Source organism: Melanerpes formicivorus, unplaced genomic scaffold (genome assembly GCF_026170545.1).
Source record: "Melanerpes formicivorus ecotype bairdi unplaced genomic scaffold, bMelFor1.0.p_v2 SCAF_2, whole genome shotgun sequence".
NCBI lineage: Eukaryota > Metazoa > Chordata > Aves > Piciformes > Picidae > Melanerpes > Melanerpes formicivorus.
In genome coordinates this window covers 1,077,827-1,097,014 of record NW_027142354.1, presented here as the reverse complement: position 1 = coordinate 1,097,014, position 19,188 = coordinate 1,077,827, and the positions used below count along the sequence as shown (strand labels likewise).

Here is a 19,188-nt window from a genome sequence, read left to right as displayed (position 1 = left end):
GATGATCAGAGGGCTGCAGCACCTCTCCTATGAGGACAGACTGAAGGAGTTGGGGCTGTTCAGTCTGCAGAAGAGAAGGCTCCCAGGTGACCTAATTGTGGCCTTCCAGTATCTGAAGGGGGCCTACAGGAAGGCTGGGGAGGGACTGCTCAGGATCTCAGGTAGTGATAGGACTAGGGGGAATGGAATGAAGCTGGAGGTGGGGAGATTCAGGCTGGATGTGAGAAGGAGGTTCTTCACCATGAGAGTGGTGAGACCCTGGAATGGGTTGTCCAGGGAGGTGGTTGAGGCCCCATCCCTGGAGGTGTTTAAGCCCAGGCTGGATGAGGCTCTGGCCAGGCTGCTCTAGTGTGGGGTGTCCCTGCCCATGGCAGGGGGGTTGGAACTAGATGATCCTTGTGGTCCCTTCCAACCCTGACTGATACTATGATACTATGATACTATGACTTGACTAAACATGTGACTTCTCTTTTTCTCCCCTTTTTTCTCTACAACTTTAAGATCTTGGAATTTCTGGTACCACTTCAAAAAAGTAAGTTAAACTTTGTTTAACAAATGAAAACACCACCAACAGAAAAGCCATTTTTCAATTCTGTTGTGCATATAGAGTCTTACATCTGTTTCAGTGTTTTATTAAGAAGCAGCTAATTGATTATGTGCTTCTCCTGCTCCCCAAATCAGTGCAGAAGAATTCTGACAAAGGAATTCTGTAGTTGTCTTGGTTTTGAGCAGACAGAAATGCTGTTTTGCCCTCTCCAAAGGAGTAGATTAGGAATGCTCTACACATGGAATTGGAAAGTTCATGGAATTACTGTTTAGTCTTGAGAAGAAAAGACTGAGAGGGAATCTCATCAGTGTGTATGAATATCTGAGGGGTGGGTGCCAAGTGGAGGGGGACAATCTCTTTTCAGTGGTGCACAGTAATAAGACAAGGAACAATGGATACAAACTTGAACACAGAAGGTTTCACCTCAGCATGAGGAGAAACTTCTATACAGTGGAGTCTTCTTCTCTGGAGACTTTCAAAAGCCACCTGGATGCATTCCTGTGCAGACTACCCCCTTTGGCAGGGGTGTTAGACTCAATGATCTCTTGAGGTCCCTTCCAGCCTCTTAGACTCGATGATCTCTTGAGGTCCCTTCCAGCCTCTTAGACTCGATGATCTCTTGAGGTCCCTTCCAGCCTCTTAGACTCGATGATCTCTTGAGGTCCCTTCCAGCCTCTTAGACTCGATGATCTCTTGAGGTCCCTCCCAGCCTCTAATGTACTGTGATACTCTGTGTATTATTTACACAAATACAGCATTCCCAAATTCATATTCAGCCTTGGCCCAGTCCTTCAAACCTGGGCTTGCAAGATCCACATCAGGCCAAAACCCTTCTGTAAATACTGTATATGTTTTGCATATATTCATTGCATTCCATGATTGCTTGTAAAATACAGCTTCATTCGCTTCTCCCACTCCACTCAGCTGAGTTTTTGTGGATGTTGGTGGGTTAAACCATCACACCACAACACCTTCCAAAACCTCTCCCCAAACTGGGCCAAAACCCAAACCTCAATGGCACACTCCATGCCTCCCTGCCTTCCCCACACTCACCAGACCGAAATGGTGTAGCTAAAAATCAGCTTTGCCAAGGCCACAAACCTCCCCTGCATCACAAGGAGTAAGGGTCTGCACTGGGAAGGGAGAGAGAGAGAAAAGGGCAGAATAGACAGAAATGTCCATTAATGAAGGGGAGATGCAGGCATGATGGGAATATAACACAGATTACACCTTGCTGGTGACCACTTCCTGGGCTACCTAGTCCCTCTGGAGGACTGTAGTTTTTGGTTAAGACATTCAGTCTCAAACCCACAACAGGAGAGGTTCACTGAATAATGGAGGTTAAGTGCTCCTGAGCTACCTTTTAAATTTACTGCCTTTGACCTGCTTCTTAGAAATATTTTCCTGGAAATTACTGGCTTCATATTGGGTAGCTGCTTTCCAAGCAGCTTAAAATGAAGAAGTAGCCCAGATAATAAACTGTACAGCTCCCCTCAGCAATTTAGGCTAATGTGTAATGGTGTTGCTATCTTTTTACAGACACTGCATCTGCTTATCATGCAGGCACTGGAATGTGTGTAAAATAAAGAAGTTTATTCCATGCAGTGAAAAGCTGCTTTTTGCAAGAAGAAATATTGACAACATGGCCTTTATTTTTTTGCCTGTATCTTCTTTAATCTCACTCCTTCTCTGCTAAGTGGTTTCTTTTCCTATGCAATTACCAGTGTGTGATGTGTGGCCTTCAGAATGTTTTGTGCCTCTGTGGAGATGGTAGGAGGGATGTGTATAAACATGTCACAGGGTTGATCCTCCAAATTCATATTTCTGCAATTTACTTCCTTCACATGGTGTATCTTAATCTGGATAGAACAGCCACTAACAACACCTGGGTTTGCAACAGCCTTTTTATTCTCTGAATGATTTGGTTCTTCTCTATCTATCAGCTTTTTTCAGAACCGAATGCTTTCCTCCTTCAGCTGTCTGAGCAAGATTTCCAGCAGCAAAATGACATTTCAAAGGCTTCTAGGAGGCAGATTTACTGCCTGGCCCAAGTAGAATAGGCAGGAGCAGTCCCTCTTCCTACTTTGCAAGGGTATATGCAATAATATGTTACCTTCAGTCATTACTAAGTGAAACTTCTCACCACCATAGGCCATAACCCTGTAACTGACTTCAGTAGAGAGTGTACTGGTGTTTGCTGCTAACAACCCTTGAAACTGAGTGGCACTAGGAGTGTCTTTTTCTGTTAATAACTTCAACTGCATACACCATAAACTAACATAGCTGCAAGCCTAATTCTAGTGTATTGCAAGTGGTTTTCATTTTCACCGTGAGGCTATGTAAGTAATAGCTCTGTCTCTCTCCCTGTCTACTAGGGGAGACCTTCAGTGGAATGCTGGAGAGAAAAAACTAACAGGAGGAGCCAACTGGCAGCCAAAAGTAGCACCTGCAACATGGTCAACTGGTGGTGTCCCAAGTGGTCCACTGGTAGGTAGTTAAGCCATTGATACCACTGGCATTGAAACCAATGTTTTCTGAGGCTGTGCAAGCATGGATGTAGACACTGCTCCTGTCTACTTCAACTGAAGTTTGCAACTTTGGTTGTCACATCATTTCATTTGTCACATTGCTTACACAGAAGCAATTTTAAGACCAGATTTACAGGTGGCATAAATAAATCTTTGAGTTCAAGTCAGTGAAGCTATGGTAGCCTATGTAGCAAGATGTTACCCTACATGTGCACGGCAGGCTGGGGTCAGAGTGGCTGGAGAGCAGCCGGGCAGAAAAGGACCTAGGGGTACAGGTTGATAGTAGGCTGAACAGGAGCCAGCAGTGTGCCCAGGTGGCCAAGAAGGCCAATGGCATCCTGGCCTGCATCAGGAACAGTGTGGCCAGCAGGAGCAGGGAGGTCATTCTGCCCCTGTACTCAGCACTGGTTAGGCCACACCTTGAGCCCTGTGTCCAGTTCTGGGCCCCTCAGTTTAGGAAAGATATTGACTTGCTGGAAGGTCTCCAGAGAAGGGCAACAAAGATGGGGAGTGGGTTGGAGCACAAGCCCTATGAGGAGAGGCTGAGGGAGCTGGGGTTGCTTAGCCTGGAGAAGAGGAGGCTCAGGGCAGACCTTACTGCTCTCTACAACTACCTGAAGGGTGGTTGTAGCCAGGAGAGGATTGGTCTCTTCTCCCAGGCAACCAGCATCAGAACAAGAGGACACAGTCTCAGGCTGTGCCAGGGGAGGTTTAGGCTGGATGTTAGGAAGAAGTTCTTCATAGAAAGAGAGATTGGCCATTGGAATGGACTGCCCAGGGAGGTGGTGGAGTCACCATCACTGGAGGTGTTTAGGAAGAGACTGGATGGGATGGTTGGTGCCATGGTTTAGTTGATTAGATGGTGTTGGGTGATAGGTTGGACACGATGATCTTGAAGGTCTCTTCCAGCCTGGTTAATTCTATTCTATTCTACCTGTGGATGTTTCCACGTGCAGGGTTAGCTGTATAGTCTCACCAGCACCAGGCCCAGGTCAGTTGCCCAAAAGACAATGGTGTTGATGCAAACCTGGAAGAAGTGGAAAAAACCCAGCCAAACAGCATTTTGTTTTGCTTAAGCTTTCTTGAATAAAGTATATCAGAAGTCTACTCAATTTTGATACTGATCAGGTGATTGATGTTAGCTTAGACATTGATAGCTTGTTCAGCAGGGTGTTGGGAATATTAAGATTGCCCTGTAAAATGTATCAGAAGGCACTAACTTTGAGAGAAGAGGGTTGAATAGAGATTAAAAAGCAAAATCTAATGTAGATCATTTAGACAAAGTCAACTTAATCAGGGGACACAGTCTCAAGCTGCGCCAGGGGAGGTTTAGACTCGAGGTGAGGAGGAAGTTCTTCACCGAGCGAGTCGTTCGTCATTGGAATGTGCTGCCCAAGGAGGTGGTGGAGTCATCGACCCTGGAGGTGTTCAAGAGGAGATTGGACGTGGCACTTGGTGCCATGGTCTAGGCATGGGGTCTGTGTTGATAGGTTGGACTCGCTGATCCTCGAGGTCCTTTCCAACCTAAGTTATACTGTGAGACTGTGAATAACCTATAGGAATAATCGCGGGGGGAGGTCATACCTCATGCCATTAACATCACACAGGCCATAAAATAGCTTCCATTTGAAGACAGCTGTTGGGAAGAGAAGGAAAGAAAAGAGTTGTCAAGGGGGAGCATGACCAGTTCAGTTCCCTGCTGCCACAGCCAGATGCTAATGTGACTCTGAGCATGTTCCAGCTTCTTCCTGAACTTTTGGGAAGATACAAGAAAGCTCTGAACTTGGTACTTCATTGAATGTATCAGTTGTAACATCACCTTTTTTTCTTGATAGAAAAGCTGGGCAGTACTGTATGCTGTAAGTGAATTTTTTTTTGATCTCTTACTGTACTTACTAAACATGAAGATACTAACAGCAACTCACCTGCACTACAGTAACTACTGCTGGCTTAGAAACTACCTAACATGGCTCTTCTTGGACTGTCTTGTCCAGCAGACAATTCTCAGGCAACTCTGTTGAATATGGCAGTGGTGATTAACCATTTCTGTGCTGTAAGCTGAAAATCATGGCTTCAAACTGGCTCTGCTTTACTTGGATGTGAATTGTCTGATGCCTTGTACTACCTGGTACGAATAGTATCATCTTGATCTTAGTGTGGTTTTACCATCTTGAGTTAGTAGACAGTTCTGGGCCTCACAATCCAAGAAAGATGTTGAGATGCTCCAATGTGTCCAGAGAAGGGCAACAAGGCTGGTGAGGGGTCTGGACCACAAGCCCTGTGAGGAGAGGCTGAGGGAGCTGGGGTTGCTTAGCCTGGAGAAGAGGAGGCTCAGGGGAGACCTTATTTCCATCTACAACTACCTGAAGGGAGGTTGTAGCTAGGTGTGGGCTGGTCTCTTCTCCCAGGCAACCAGCACCAGAACAAGAGGACACAGTCCCAAGCTGTGCAGGGGAAAGTTTAGGCTTGATCTTAGAAGTTCTTATCATAGTAGTATTGTAGTATCAGTCAGGGTTGGAAGGGACCACAAGGATCATCTAGTTCCAACCCCTCTGCCATGGGCAGGGACACTCCACACTAGACCAGGCTGGCCAGAGCCTCGTCCAGCCTGGGCTTAAACACCTCCAGGGACGGGGCCTCAACCACCTCCCTGGACAACCCATTCCAGGGCTTCACCACTCTCATGGGGAAGAACTTCCTCCTCACATCCAGCCTGAATGGCCATTGGAATGGGCTGCCCAGGGAGGTGGTGGGGGTCAGCATCCCTAAAGGTGTTTAAGAAAAGCCTGGATGAGTGCCTTAGTGCCATGACCTAGTTGATTAGACAGGGTTGGGTGATCAGTCAGACTTGATGATCTTGGAGGTCTCTCCCAACCTGGTTGATTCTGTTTTTCTGTGATTTTTTTGAAAGCTGGGTGGTTTGGGTACCCTTCCATGAAACAGAGGTGCTATATTTATTTCTTCAAAATCATGCACTCTAGTATTTTTTTTAAACCAAAGAAACCCAGGTATGCTGAAAAGAATAAATGTGGAGAGCAAAATGACTCTTTCTTTTGTATTTTTACCTCTCTTTTCTCCTGCCTAATTTGCTTTTGCCTGCTGGGAAAAAAGGGGAGAGGGGAGGCAACCTAAACCTGTTCCATTTGGGGCTAGCAGAAAAACTTAAACCACAACAATGGTGGACATGAACAGAGGCTTCCAGGCACATGGTCACTGACATGCAGCCTTCCAGTACCTGAGGGTGGCCTACAAGAAGGCTGCAGAGAGACTGTTTACAAAGGTCTGCAGTGACAGGACAAAGGGCAATGGCTTCAAACTAGAGAAGAGCAGATTTAGATTGGATGTTAGGACAGGTTCTTTACTATGAGGGTGGTAGAATACTGGATAAGGTTGCCCAGTAGGGTGGTTGGTGCCCCATCCCTAGAGATACTCAAAAGGGCTCTGGGCAACCTGATCTAGTTGAGGATGTCCCTGCTGACTACAGAGGAGGTTGGACTGGATGACCTGTGGAGTTTCCTTCCAACTCAGACCATGCTATGATTCTATATAAACAAAAAGCATAACAAAATAAACTAAACTCTCCTTAGGAAGGTATGATTGTGGCTTAAGTGTGTGAACTTAACTGAATCTCCCTGCATTACAAAAATGCTGGGTTGTTTTTTAAGTTGGAAGCTAATTATAGCAGCCAGCTCCCTTAGCTTAAGCAGCTTGTAAAGCTTTTGCTAATACAGTGCTACAACAAGTACTGTAGCATGTTGGCTAGGAGTTAGGAAATTGGGATGCTTTCTTACATTATTAATAAGAAGGACATTGAAACACTTGAATGTGTCCAGAGAAGGGCAACAAGGCTGGGGAGAGGCCTTGAGCACAGCCCTGTGAGGAGAGGCTGAGGGAGCTGGGGTTGCTTAGCCTGGAGAAGAGGAGGCTCAGGGGTGACCTCATTGCCCTCTACAACTACCTGAAAGGTGGTTGTAGCCAGGAAGGGGTTGGCCTCTTCTCCCAGGCAACCAGCACCAGAACAAGGGGACACAGTCTCAAGCTGCGCCAGGGGAGGTTTGGACTCGAGGTGAGGAGGAAGTTCTTCACTGAGGGAGTTGTTCGTCATTGGAATGTGCTGCCCAGGGAGGTGGTGGAGTCATCGTCCCTGGAGGTGTTCAAGAGGGGATTGGACGTGGCACTTGGTGCCATGGTCTAGTCATGAGGTCTGTGTTGATAGGTTGGACTCGATGATCCTTGAGGTCCTTTCCAACCTAAGTTATACTGTGATACTGTGATACTGTGATTATGTAGAAGGAGGAGGAAAGTACATCTTGGGCCTGTTTTGAGTTGTATTCAGTAAGTGGATTCCATTCATGAAGAAAGTGGAGTCTGTCACCCTTGCTTTCTGAGGCAGATGCAAGCTGAGCATCAGTGATTCAGAAGGCTCATTCAGATCTCATCCTTTGGAGCCTTGTGGTGTTGAGGTTAGATATAAGCTGCAGCATAACAGTCCTGGTTTCCAGAGCAACTTTGGGAACACTGGAGACTGCATGCAGTTTCCAGATAAATGGTATTGCAGAGACCTTTGCATTTAAAAATTGTCTTTATGTATATATATATTTATATATATTCTCCCAGGCAGCCAGTACCAGAACAAGAGGACACAGTCTCAGGCTGTGCCAGGGAAAGTTTAGGTTGGATGTTAGGAAGAAGTTCTATACAGAGAGAGTGATTGCCCATTGGAATGGGCTGCCTGGGGAGGTGGTGGAGTCAGCATCATTGGAGGTGTTCAGGAGGAGACTTGATGGGGTGCTTGGTGCCATGGGTTAGTTGTTTAGGTGGGTTGGATTGGTTGATGGGTTGGACACGATGATCTTGAAGGTCTCTTCCAACCTGGTTTGGTTTATTCTAATAAAGGTTTATTATTCTAATATGTATATTTTGGTTTTTTCAGACAGGAGGTGTGCCTCCAGCAAGTGCTGTTCCTCCTACAGGAGGTACTCCACCTGTCCCCCAGCCAGGAGCGGCGTTTGGGATGGTGAGTCTCCTTTGTTACACTGCTCTGCTTTTTTCCACTCAACCCTCTACTCACCCTGTGTTCATTTACAGCCCCCAGCAGGCACAGGTGTGCCCATGATGCCCCAGCAGCCAGTTATGTATGGGCAGCCTATGATGAGGCCACCATTTGGAGGTGCCGCTGGCCCTGGTGTACAGGTAAGTGTTGCTGCTAGATGGATGCTTAATTGCTCTCCATTTCTCTAGAAAGTACCTTGTGTGTGTAGGCATTATCTTAGTTCAGTTCTAGCTGGAGGTCTGTAAATGAGATTTCCTACACTGGCAGGTGCCTGGCTTGCAACATAGGATCACAGGATGTTAGGCATTGGAAGGGAACTTTGAAGATCATCAAGTCCAGCCCCCCTGCCAGATCAGGACCACAGAACCTAGCACAGGTCACACAGGAACACATCCAGATGGGTCTTGAAAGTCTCCAGAGAAGGTGACTTCACAACCTCTATGGGGAGCCTGTTTCAGTGCTCTGTGATCCTCTCAGTGAAGAAGTTCCTCCTCATGTTGAGGCAGAACCTCCTGTGCTGTAGTTGATATCCATTACCCCTTGTCCTATCGCAGGGTGCAGCGGAGCAGAGCCTGTCCCCTCCCTCATGACACCCAGCCCTCAGATATTTATAAATATTTATTACTCCCCTCCTAGTCATCCTCAGACTAAACAGCCCCAGGTCTCTCCTCATAGGGCAGTGCTCCAGTCCCTTAGTCATCCTGGTAGCCCTCTGTTGGATTCTCTCCAGCAGATCCTTGTCCCTCTTGAACTGGGGCGCCCAAAACTGGATGCAGATCACATTTGTTTAACTGCCTCGTGGGGATTTTCAGTTCCTTTGTATGAGAGCAATGGAGCAGGTTTGAAAAATTTCCTACAGCTGACTGCATCAACTATCTGGTTTGGGGGGATGTTTGAGTAAAGCTCAAAGGGGAGCTGATGGATGTTGCTCTTCCACTCAGAGCTGTTCAAAAATTTATTAGAGCTGCACTCAGCATCTCCCCTCCCAGCCCACCAAGAGATTCCTGAGAGAATCAACCATCTGCTTATGGCCCAGCTAAGGTCTCCAGTTTCTCATTAAATGCAATTTAGAGAATCATTTGGCTCTCTAGAGAGGAGAGTTGTGTGGAAATTGAAAAACTGATGGGGTTTTTTTGAGGAATAAGTGATGATTATTAAGAATACTACTACTATACAAAAATAATGTGTAGATAAAATAATGTGGTCATGTCTCTAGTACATTTTGGACTGCTTGTGTTACCAGTGTAGAGTAAGTTGCACTTAGTATCATAGTATCATAGTATCAGTCAGGGTTGGAAGGGACCACAAGGATCATCTAGTTCCAACCCCCCTGCCATGGGCAGGGACACCCCACACTACATCAGCCTGGCCAGAGCCTCAGCCAGCCTGGGCTTAAACACCTCCAGGGATGGGGCCCCAACCACCTCCCTGGACAACCCATTCCAGGGCTTCACCACTCTCATGGGGAAGAACTTCCTCCTCACCTCCAGCCTGAATCTCCCCACCTCCAGCTTCATTCCATTCCCCCTAGTCTCTACCTGATAGCCTGAGAAGTCCCTCCCCAGCCTTCTTGAAGGCCCCCTTCAGATACTGGAAGGCCACAATTAGGTCACCTCGGAGCCTTCTCTTCTGCAGACTGAACAGCCCCAGCTCCTTCAGTCTGTCCTCATAGGAGAGGTGCTCCAGCCCTCTGATCATCCTTGTGGCCCTTCTCTGGACACCTTCCAGCACCTCCACATCCCTCTTGTAATAGGGGCTCCAGAACTGGAGGCAGTACTCCAGGTGGGGTCTCACCAGAGCTGAGCAGAGGGGGAGGATCACCTCCCTTGACCTGCTGGCCACACTTCTCTTGATGCAGCCCAGGATCTGATTGGCTTTGTGGGCTGCAAGTGCTCACTGAGAGCTCCTGTTGAGCTTCTCATCCACCAGCACACCCAAGTCTCTCTCCTCCAGCCAGCCACCAGGAATTTCAGATGTACTCTGCAGCATGCACTCTGCACCTTGGTGCTTTAACAATTGCTTAACTTCTGTCTGGGTCGACGATCCTAACACCATTCTGCCTTCTAGGGAGAGAGTGATTTGAAGCTTTACTAATTAGAATATGCAGTGTCTGTAGCCTTATCCACTAAAGCAGCCAAACCTTGTGAGCCCTGTAGTGAGGGTGGAGTCTGAACAATGTTTGAGCAAAAGGGCAGCACGCTGAAACTGCAGAAAAATGAGAACTTTGTATGCTGGCAATGTGCTTGTGTGAGAACCTACCTAATGCTTGTGTATCCTTCTCTGCTCTGTTTTTTGTTGTTGTTGTTGTTCTTTTGGTTTTGATTTGTTTTTCCTGCCTTCCTGGCTGGGCTGTTAGCTTTCTCCAAGCCCAACTCCTGCTACTCAGAGTCCCAAGAAACCTCCAGCAAAGGACCCATTAGCGGATCTTAACATCAAGGATTTCTTGTAAATGATAAAGGTATTCTGTGACTGCCTGCCTCAGCATGTTACAGCCTGGTACCTCTCTGGCACACAGGTGTGGATTAGGCCAGGAGACTGAATGTGACTGACAGAATTGTAGCTGCAGAGATAGGTGGGAACATGCTTTGATAATATGGTGGTTTAAACAGAAAACAAAATTCTCTGTCCACACTTTTAATTTTAGCCTGAAAGCTTGACTTTTGGCTACTTCTTTTTCTTTTTGCCAAAAGTGGCTGCTAGGAAAAGTTACCTTCAATCTATAACTTCCATTTTTCTCTTGTTTCCATTCATGGAATGGTTTGGGTTGGAAGGGACCTTAAAGATCATCTCGTTCCAACCCTCCCTGTCGTGGGCAGGGTCACCTTCCACTAGCCCGGGTTGCTCAAGGCCTCATCAAGCCTGACCTTGAATACCTCCAGGGAGGAAGCATCCACAGCCTCCCTGAGTAACCTGTTTCAGTGTCTCCACTGTAAAGAAATTCTTCCTAATACCCTGTCTAAATCTTCCCTCCTCAAACTTAAAGCCACTACAAGCCCTTGTAAAAAGTCCCTTCCCAGCTCTCTTGGGAAGGGGTTCAATCCAAGGGCTCCTGGTTTGGGGTTTTTAACTTGCCCTTTTGTTTGGATTTTGGTGGGGTTGGTTGTTTTTTGGTTTTTTCCCCCTCAAATTAATACTCTAAACAAACAGAGTCATACCAGGGTACAAGTACTGGGGACAAAGCGGTGCTGAGGCTTGTTACAGTCTCACAGGTGTGAAAACAGATTTGATACCATAGATGTGAAGGGATCAAAAGATTACTCTGAGGGTTTTGGAGGGGGATTTGAAGAGGCTCAAGTAGAAACATCAGACTGAATTGAAAACTCAAGCTATTTAAAAAATAACCATGCAGAAGTAAGATAGACCTTTTATAATTAAGACTAGAATCATTTGCCAGGAGAGTCATTACCTGTCTTTAAAGCCTATGTCGTAAGTCCCTTTTCTTTCTTTCTTCCTGTAGCTTAGTTCTAAGCCTTGTTCTGAGTCCCCTCGGTGCTGGAATTAGCAGCAGTGGATGGCACCAGGTTGCTGTTAGCAGGGACCACACAGTCCCACTTTCTACTGCTCCAAATTCCAGCCCCCAAGGAGGTGTTGGTAGACATGGCCAGGAGTGGAGATGCACCTCCATTGCTGGGGACTTGCTGCTTTCCACTTGGGTTTATAGTAGACAGATTCCTAACTGTCTGTGAGAAGCCTGCAGCTTCACTAAAAACTGGTAGCAACTCCCTTGAGGTGTGGAGTGATGAGCAGATTTGGTGCCCCCCTCCTAGCAGATTTGGTGCCCTTCATAGCAGATTTGAATCATAGAATCATAGAATCAATAAGGTTGGAAAAGACCTCAGAGATCATCAAGTCCAACCTATCACCCAGCACCTCATGACTAACTAAACTACATGGCTTCAAGTGCCACGTCCAATCTTTTTTTGAACACCTCCAGGGACAATGACTCCACCACCTCCTTGGGCAGCACACTCCAATGGCCAGTTACTCTTTCTGGGAAGAACTTTTCTTTCCACCTCAAGCCTAAACTTCCCCTGGCACAGCTTGAGACTGTGTCCTCTTCTCCTGGTGCTGGTCGCCTGGGTGCCCTCTCCTAGCAGATTAGGTGCCCCCCTCCTAGCAGATTTGGTGCCCTTTCTAGAACATGCTTTAACTCATTATTCCAACTTTCACTGACTCCTTTTCTGTGTTCACAGCTGCAGTTTTTCTGACTGGATGACAAAAAAAAAACAAACACCACCCTATGAGTTTGGAACCTGCAAACGGACGCTCGAGAGTTTCCAAGTGAGCCACCAGTACCAAACCCAGCGCTTACTCAGACTTTTCTCTTCCTCCTGAAACGTGTAGCACAGCTGTGAAAGTGAACATTAGGAATGTGTACTACCTTAGCTGTTACCCCTCCCTCTGGAAATTTTTTGTGTACTTGGGTTGTTTGTGTTTTAACGATCGAAAAAGAAACAAAAGCAAACGAAACTGGATGTATGTTTCTGATGCCTTCTAGTGCTTTTCTGAACCTATCCCTCGGGGGCAGATTATGCAGCTGTCGTTTGGTGAGCCATTTGGAGCCATGTCTGTGATTTTCATTTTTGGGTTGGTTTTTTTCTTAATCTATTTATTATTTCTTTTTTCTTTTGAAGGTTTCAATGTATATATATATATGATTTTTTTTGTTTTCCTCTTGAGGACACCCTCCAATTTCCCTCGGATTCACTTTCTCCTTTGTCTGTTACGAAGCGTAGTGTGATAATATCAGATAGCAAGGAAAATATTTATGGAGTTGTGTGGAATACTTTTTTTTGGGGGGGGTTCTTCCTTGTTATTTCCCCCCCCCCCCCCCTCCCAGTCACAGGACTCTCAGTGGTTTATTTTTGTGGCACTGTATTATATGTTAAAGATCATTTAAAGTAATACAAAAGCCGACCTCCGTTACAAAGACCTCGTTTGGTTTTTGTTGTTGGCTGATTTACCAAGAAGGGGGGGAAAAAAACAAAACCATCTCTGAAATAATACCATATTTATTCCTGGGTTTGTTTTGGAAAAATCCTCCAATGATTGGGAGTTTTTACACTTCAAACTGGTAGATTTGTCTGTTTCTTGCTAAATGCACTGAAAAAGGGAAACAAAAGAAAGGAAGGAAAGGGTCAGCTTCTCCCCGTGTAGCTAGCAGGGGGGGGAAAGCAAAGCCCAACCATAGTTGTGCTGGCATTAAGGGATTGCAAATGTGAGAGCACTCTTTGGTATCTCTGTAGTCAGAACATTGCAGGTGATGTTGCTCATTCTCTGTTTGGGTTCCTCATCTCTTAATTTAGCGCTTACCTGTGTATGCCTTAGCCTAGTGTTTTACTCCATTGCCCCACCTGCGCTGTGAGTAGCTTTTTGTACTATTGGTGATTAGATTGAATTCTGATCCAGAGATCCATGCCCTTTACTGTACAGATGTGTTTCTTTAATTATGGTTTGGGTTTGTTTTCTTAATTACTATTTGTTCTCATACTGTTTTCTGCTGATGGCTTGGCGTAAAAGATCTCGACCCTTCAGTGAGGTCGCTGTTGATCAGTGTTACAAGTGGCTTGGCAGTTCTCTGTAAAAGCATATCGGGTTGGAGAAGATAACTCACCTGAAGTCTTTCAAATTAACTATTTACTCAATGTGTGGTACCATTAAAAGTGGTTGTATCTGAACTTGCTGTGGGGGATAACGTGCAGCGTAACGGGAAAGGCCTATAAAAAAGCTGATCTCAAAATGGCTCTTCTTTGTATTTCAGTTTAAAAAGACCACCCCAAAACCAACAACAACAAGAACAACAAAAAAAAAACAACCAACCAACAAACCACCCCAGTGCATGTGTGCCCTCTGAGATGCAATAAACACCTTGATCAAAGTAAAAACCTTGTTGCCAGTTTCATGATCGTTTAGATGTTGAGCGCATTAAATACACATTTCCCCCCTCACACCTCTCAAAGGGTATAGGTGCTGACACTGCTGAGTCTGCTGCTCAGGGTAATGACTTCTGATGACCTTTAAGCAGTACAGGAGAGGTCCTTACAAAGCCAGACTGAGAAGAATACAGAATTAACCAGCTTGGAAAAGACCTTGGAGATCATCAAGTCCAACCTATCACCCAACACCATCTAATCAGCTAAACCATGGCACCAAGTGCCTCATCCAGTCTCCTCATAAACACATCCAGTGTTGGTGACTCCACCACCAAGCCACAAATGGAGAGTGGGAGAGGAGAATTTTCTGCTTTGACCTATAACACCTCAGGAGGCTTCATTAAAAATATTCAGACCAATTCATTAGCATCTCATTCAAATTAAGATGATGAACTTAATTCACTGAATTGCAAATGAATGCTTGAAATGTTCAGACTTTATGTGGCCCTGGGCAGCCTGATCTAGTCAGAGGTTTCCCTTCTCACTGCAGGGTTGGGTGAGATGAACTTTGAGGGTCCCTTTTGACCTAATGCAGTCTGTGAGTGTTTTAAGGAGCCAGCCTCAGTGTGACGGTTTTGCCAGGTACATGGCCCTGCTATGTGGTAATTACCTTTTATTGTTTCATAGTTATAGTTTCATAGTTTCATTCAGGGTTGGAAGGGACCACAAGGATCATCTAGTTCCAACCCCCCTGCCATGGGCAGGGACACCCCACACTAGATCAGGCTGGACAGAGCCTCATCCAGCCTGCTCTTAAACACCCCCAGGGACGGGGCCTCAACCACCTCCCTGGACAACCCATTCCAGGGTTTCACCACTCTCATGGTGAAGAACCTCCTCCTCACATCCAGCCTGAATCTCCCCACCTCCAGCTTCATTCCATTCCCCCTAGTCCTATCACTACCTGATATCCTGAGAAGTCCTTCCCCTGCCTTCCTGTAGGCCCCCTTTGTCCATGTCCACAACCTAGGGTCCTCATTCTTCTTCAGTCTTCTGTAGATTAGAATAGAATAGAATAGAATGAATAGAATAGAATAGAATAGAATAGAATAGAATAGAATAGAATAGAATAGAATAGAATAGAATAATAGAATAGAATAGACCAGACCAGACCAGACCAGGTTGGAAGAGACCTTCAAGATCATCGTGTCCAACCTATCATCCAACATCACCTAATCAACTAACCCATGCAACCAAGCACCCTATCAAGTCTCCTCCTGAACACCTCCAGTGATGGTGACTCCACCACCTCCTCGGGCAGCACATTCCAATGGGCAGTCACTCTCTCTGTGTAGAACTTCCTCCTAACCTCCAACCTAAACCTCCCCTGGTGCAGCTTGAGACTGTGTCCTCTTGTTCTGGTGCTGGCTGCTTGGGAGAAGAGACCAACCTCTGCCTGTCTACAACCCCCCTTAAGGTAGTTGTAGAGAGCAATAAGGTCACCCCTGAGCCTCCTCTTCTCCAGGCTAAGCAACCCCAGCTCCCTCAGCCTCTCCTCATAGGGCTTGTGTTCCAAGCCATGGCCAAAAGCTCTGTGCAGGCCTGCAATGTGTGTGGTACTTGGTAACCTGTGATGAAATAGAAGCCTGGACAGAAAGCAAGAAGAGCAAGAAGCCTGTGCAGTGTGGGAAATAAAACCAGTCTATTTCCCCAGTATGCTGAGTAAGGCTAAACAGCAGAGATTCTTCTGCTCCCCATCACAGAGGAGTTAAAATCTGGCTTGCAAGGAAAACAAGTGGTTGTCTTCTGGCCTGCAGACAAGAACATGTTCTTGTTATCCTCTGACTTATATTCTCCAGGCATGAATGCATCTGTGTCCTGATATGACTAACCACTTCTCAATACAAACTATAGAGAAGAGTGGGTGGAGAGGAGGGCTCCTATCTGTGGGAGGAAGAAACTGCCTCCTCTTGCATTTTTTTTCATGGAGGGAGGACAAGTTTCAGACAGCTGATGTGTCCTTACTCAAACTCCTGCTGTTCTGGGTGCTGATTTCTTTAGAGATTGGCATTTCTGGCCACATGAGACTTCTGTAGCTCCCCATTAAGCCTTGGGTGCTTTAAGGAGTGGTGACTACCTGGAGAACATGGACTCAGTTTACTGTACAGGTTTGAACAGCAACAAAGAGACCAACAAATTGTTCCTCAGAACTGACTCTGGTTTTGTTGTTTATTCTTAGCAGTGTCTCCTCCTCTTCTTCCCCATTCACCTGCTGTTAACTTTAGTTTGCTTTATTTGAGATTTTTAGCAGTGTTTTTATCGTGTATGCCTTTCAAAATGAATTATAGCTTGGGTTGAGGGCTCCTGGATTGCTGATGGTGTTTCCCCATGCAAGAGCCTGGGTGATGATAACTCATGAATTCACAGAATCAACCAGGTTGGAAGAGACCTCCAGGATCATCCAACCCCATCTGATCAACTAGACTAAGGCACTAAGGGCCTCACCCAGGCTTTTCTTAAACACCTCCAGGGACATCAGACCCACCACCTACCTGCCTGGGCAGCCCATTCCAATGGGACAATCTCTTTCTGGGAAGAACTTGTTTCTAAGATCAAGCCTAAACTTCCCCCTCTGCAGCTTGAGACTGTGTCCTCTTGTTCTGTCTTCTGAGATCCTGGGGACTACCTCAGCATTTCAGGCTGCTACCCTATCATCAAATCTCAAGATTGATTAAGGCAAGTGTAAAGATTGGAGACTTTGCTTAAAAACCAAGCAGGAAAATTTAGAGCTGAGGGGGAGGAGTGGTAGATTGACTTTGTAAGTACATTTGAGACTTCAGCAATATGAAGTGCTGCTTATTGGTGGGTGACAACATCTAGTTCACCAGCCACAGCTGGTGTAATTTTGTCTTTTTGGCCTGACTCTTTGCTTCTGCCTCTCCTTCCCAATCTCTTAAGAGCTGCCTCCTCAGGCAGATTTGCATGGAGCCAGACAAAAAAAAAAGTCCAAGTAACTCTTAATGCCTGGAAAGGCCAAGTGAAACTTCTATCACAAGGAGCAGAATCCTAGACTTGTCAGGGTTGGAAGGGACCTCAAGGATCTTCCAGTTCCAACCCCCATGCCATGGGCAGGGATACCTCACACTAGATCAGGCTGGCCAGAGCCTCATCCAGCCTGGCCTTAAAAGCCTCCAGGGATGAGGCTTCTACCACCTCCCTGGGCAACCTGTGCCAGTGTCTCACCACCCTCATGGGGAACATCCAATTCCTAACATCCAATTCCTAACATCCAATCTGAATCTACCCATTTCTAGTTTTGCTCCATTCCTCCCAGTCCTATCACTACCTAAAAAGTCCCTCCCCAGCTTTTCTGTAGCCCCCTCCCAATCCTGGAAGGCCATGATAAAATCTCTTCAGAGCCTTGTTTTCTCCAAACTGAACAACCCCAGTTCTCTCAGCCTGTCCTAATACAAGAGGTGCTCCAGCCCTCTGCTCATCCTCATGGCCTTTCTCTGGACACCTTCCAGCACCTCCAGATCTTTCTTCTAATAGGGGCCTCCAGAACTGGACACAGTGCTCCAGGTGGGGTCTCACCGGAGTGGAGTAGAGGAGGAGAATCACCTCCCTCAACCTGCTGGCTACGCTGTGGCAGGGACACCAAGATTATTATCTTTGTGTGAGTCAATCCTTCTAGATCAGATATTTCATTAAAAGAGAAAAACCTTCTTTTCATGGATTGTGTACTGCTCGTGCTGTGAGCAGTGTGGGAAGTGGCAGACACCAAGTGGTAACGAGGGGACGAAACAGGGATTTCAGAGATGGGATTGCAGAAGGAGAGAGGCTAGACAAATTTTAAAGCAGACAGCACTGCCATTTTTTTTCTGTTCCAGATCTTGGCTCCTAAAGCTTTGCCACCTCTTCCTTTTCCCTTAGTTAAACTTTGCAAATTATGTGGGTAGCAGAAGCCTTATGCTTGTTCTGTTGCCCAGGACATCTCTGAATGCAGTTATAGGTGTAAGAATAGTTGCCATTGGGAGCTGGCAAAGGGGGCAGAGCAGAAGCACAAACTGAAGCAAGTGACAACTACTGCAAGGACTAAGGAGAGCAAACCTCTGCTGGTGTAGGGGAGCCTGTAAAGGGTCTCATAAATCATAGAATCATAGAATGGCTTGAGTTGGAAAGGACCTTAAGGAGGTGGTGGAGGTGCCCAAGGAGGTGGTGGAGTCGCCGTCATTGGAGGTATTCAGGAGGAGACTGGATGGGGTGCTTGGTGCCATGGGTTAGTTGTTTAGGTGGGTTGGATTGGTTGATGGGTTGGACATGATGATCTTGAAGGTCTCTTCCAACCTGGTTTGGTTTATTCTAAATAAAGGTTTATTCTAAATAAAGATTATCTAGTTCCAACTCCCCTGCTGGGCTGCTCAAAGGCTCATCCAGCCTGATCTTAAAATGCTTTCAGGCATGAGGCATCCACAACTTCTCTGGGCAACCCCTTCCAGGGGCTCACCACCCTCATAGTACGGAAACCTTTCCTAATGTCTAAATCTACCCTCCCCTAGTTTAAAACCACTGCCCCTTGTTCTATCACCACACACCCTTATAAGTAGGCCCTCTCCAGCTTTGCTGTAGGTCCCCTTCAAGTACAGAGAAGCTGCTACAAGGCCTCCCTGGAGCCTTCCCTTCTCCAGCCTGAAAATCCCTAACTGTTTGTGGTGGGTTAACGCCTTTTTCTGAAAACAAAAGAAGAAAGCAGGGTGGAGGGCTTGCAGGTACTTTACACTCCCTGAAGGGCGTTTCCCCCTGGGAAAGCTGAGTCTGTTCCACTCCCCCCTCCCTGCCCAGCTAGGGTATAAAAAGCAGGACATCATAGCTGTTGGATCTCCTTTTTGGCTCCTGCCTCTGCTGGATGAGAGCTACTGCAGCTGCCCTCCTGCTCCTCAGCCATGTGGCCGAACCTGATCCTTTTCCCTGCTGCCTCCGCACCTCCTCAGAGAAAGACTGGTTTTGTATTATTCTTTTTCTGTCCTCCTCCCATCCATTCTTGTTCCTTGCCCTTGTGAATTTTTTTTCCCTGTTATTGTTATATATATAATTTGAAGAAAAAAATTATTTGCCTCTCTACTTCCAAGCTGACTCCAGATTGTTGTTTAGTGGATTTGCTCCTTACCCTTTTTTTTTCCTCTCCCT

At 46.3% G+C, this 19,188-nt stretch overlaps 1 protein-coding gene across 13 annotated transcripts in view; it reads left to right on the top strand.

Annotated features, from left to right (window-relative positions):
- SNAP91 (synaptosome associated protein 91) overlaps positions 1-14,013 on the top strand; it is a 94,141-nt gene extending 80,128 nt beyond the window's left edge. For 12 of the 13 annotated variants that reach the window (XM_068148828.1, XM_068148818.1, XM_068148883.1 and 9 more), the window contains 6 exons: positions 502-532; positions 2,923-3,034; positions 8,009-8,092; positions 8,164-8,268; positions 10,485-10,586; positions 12,322-14,013. In XM_068148828.1, coding sequence (XP_068004929.1) covers positions 502-532; positions 2,923-3,034; positions 8,009-8,092; positions 8,164-8,268; positions 10,485-10,577 — 425 coding nt within the window. In that variant the 3' untranslated portion in view covers positions 10,578-10,586; positions 12,322-14,013. The remainder of the gene's footprint in view (positions 1-501; positions 533-2,922; positions 3,035-8,008; positions 8,093-8,163; positions 8,269-10,484; positions 10,587-12,321) is intronic. The other variant, XM_068148855.1, reaches the window with a different exon arrangement.
- Positions 14,014-19,188: the final 5,175 nt, after the last annotated feature.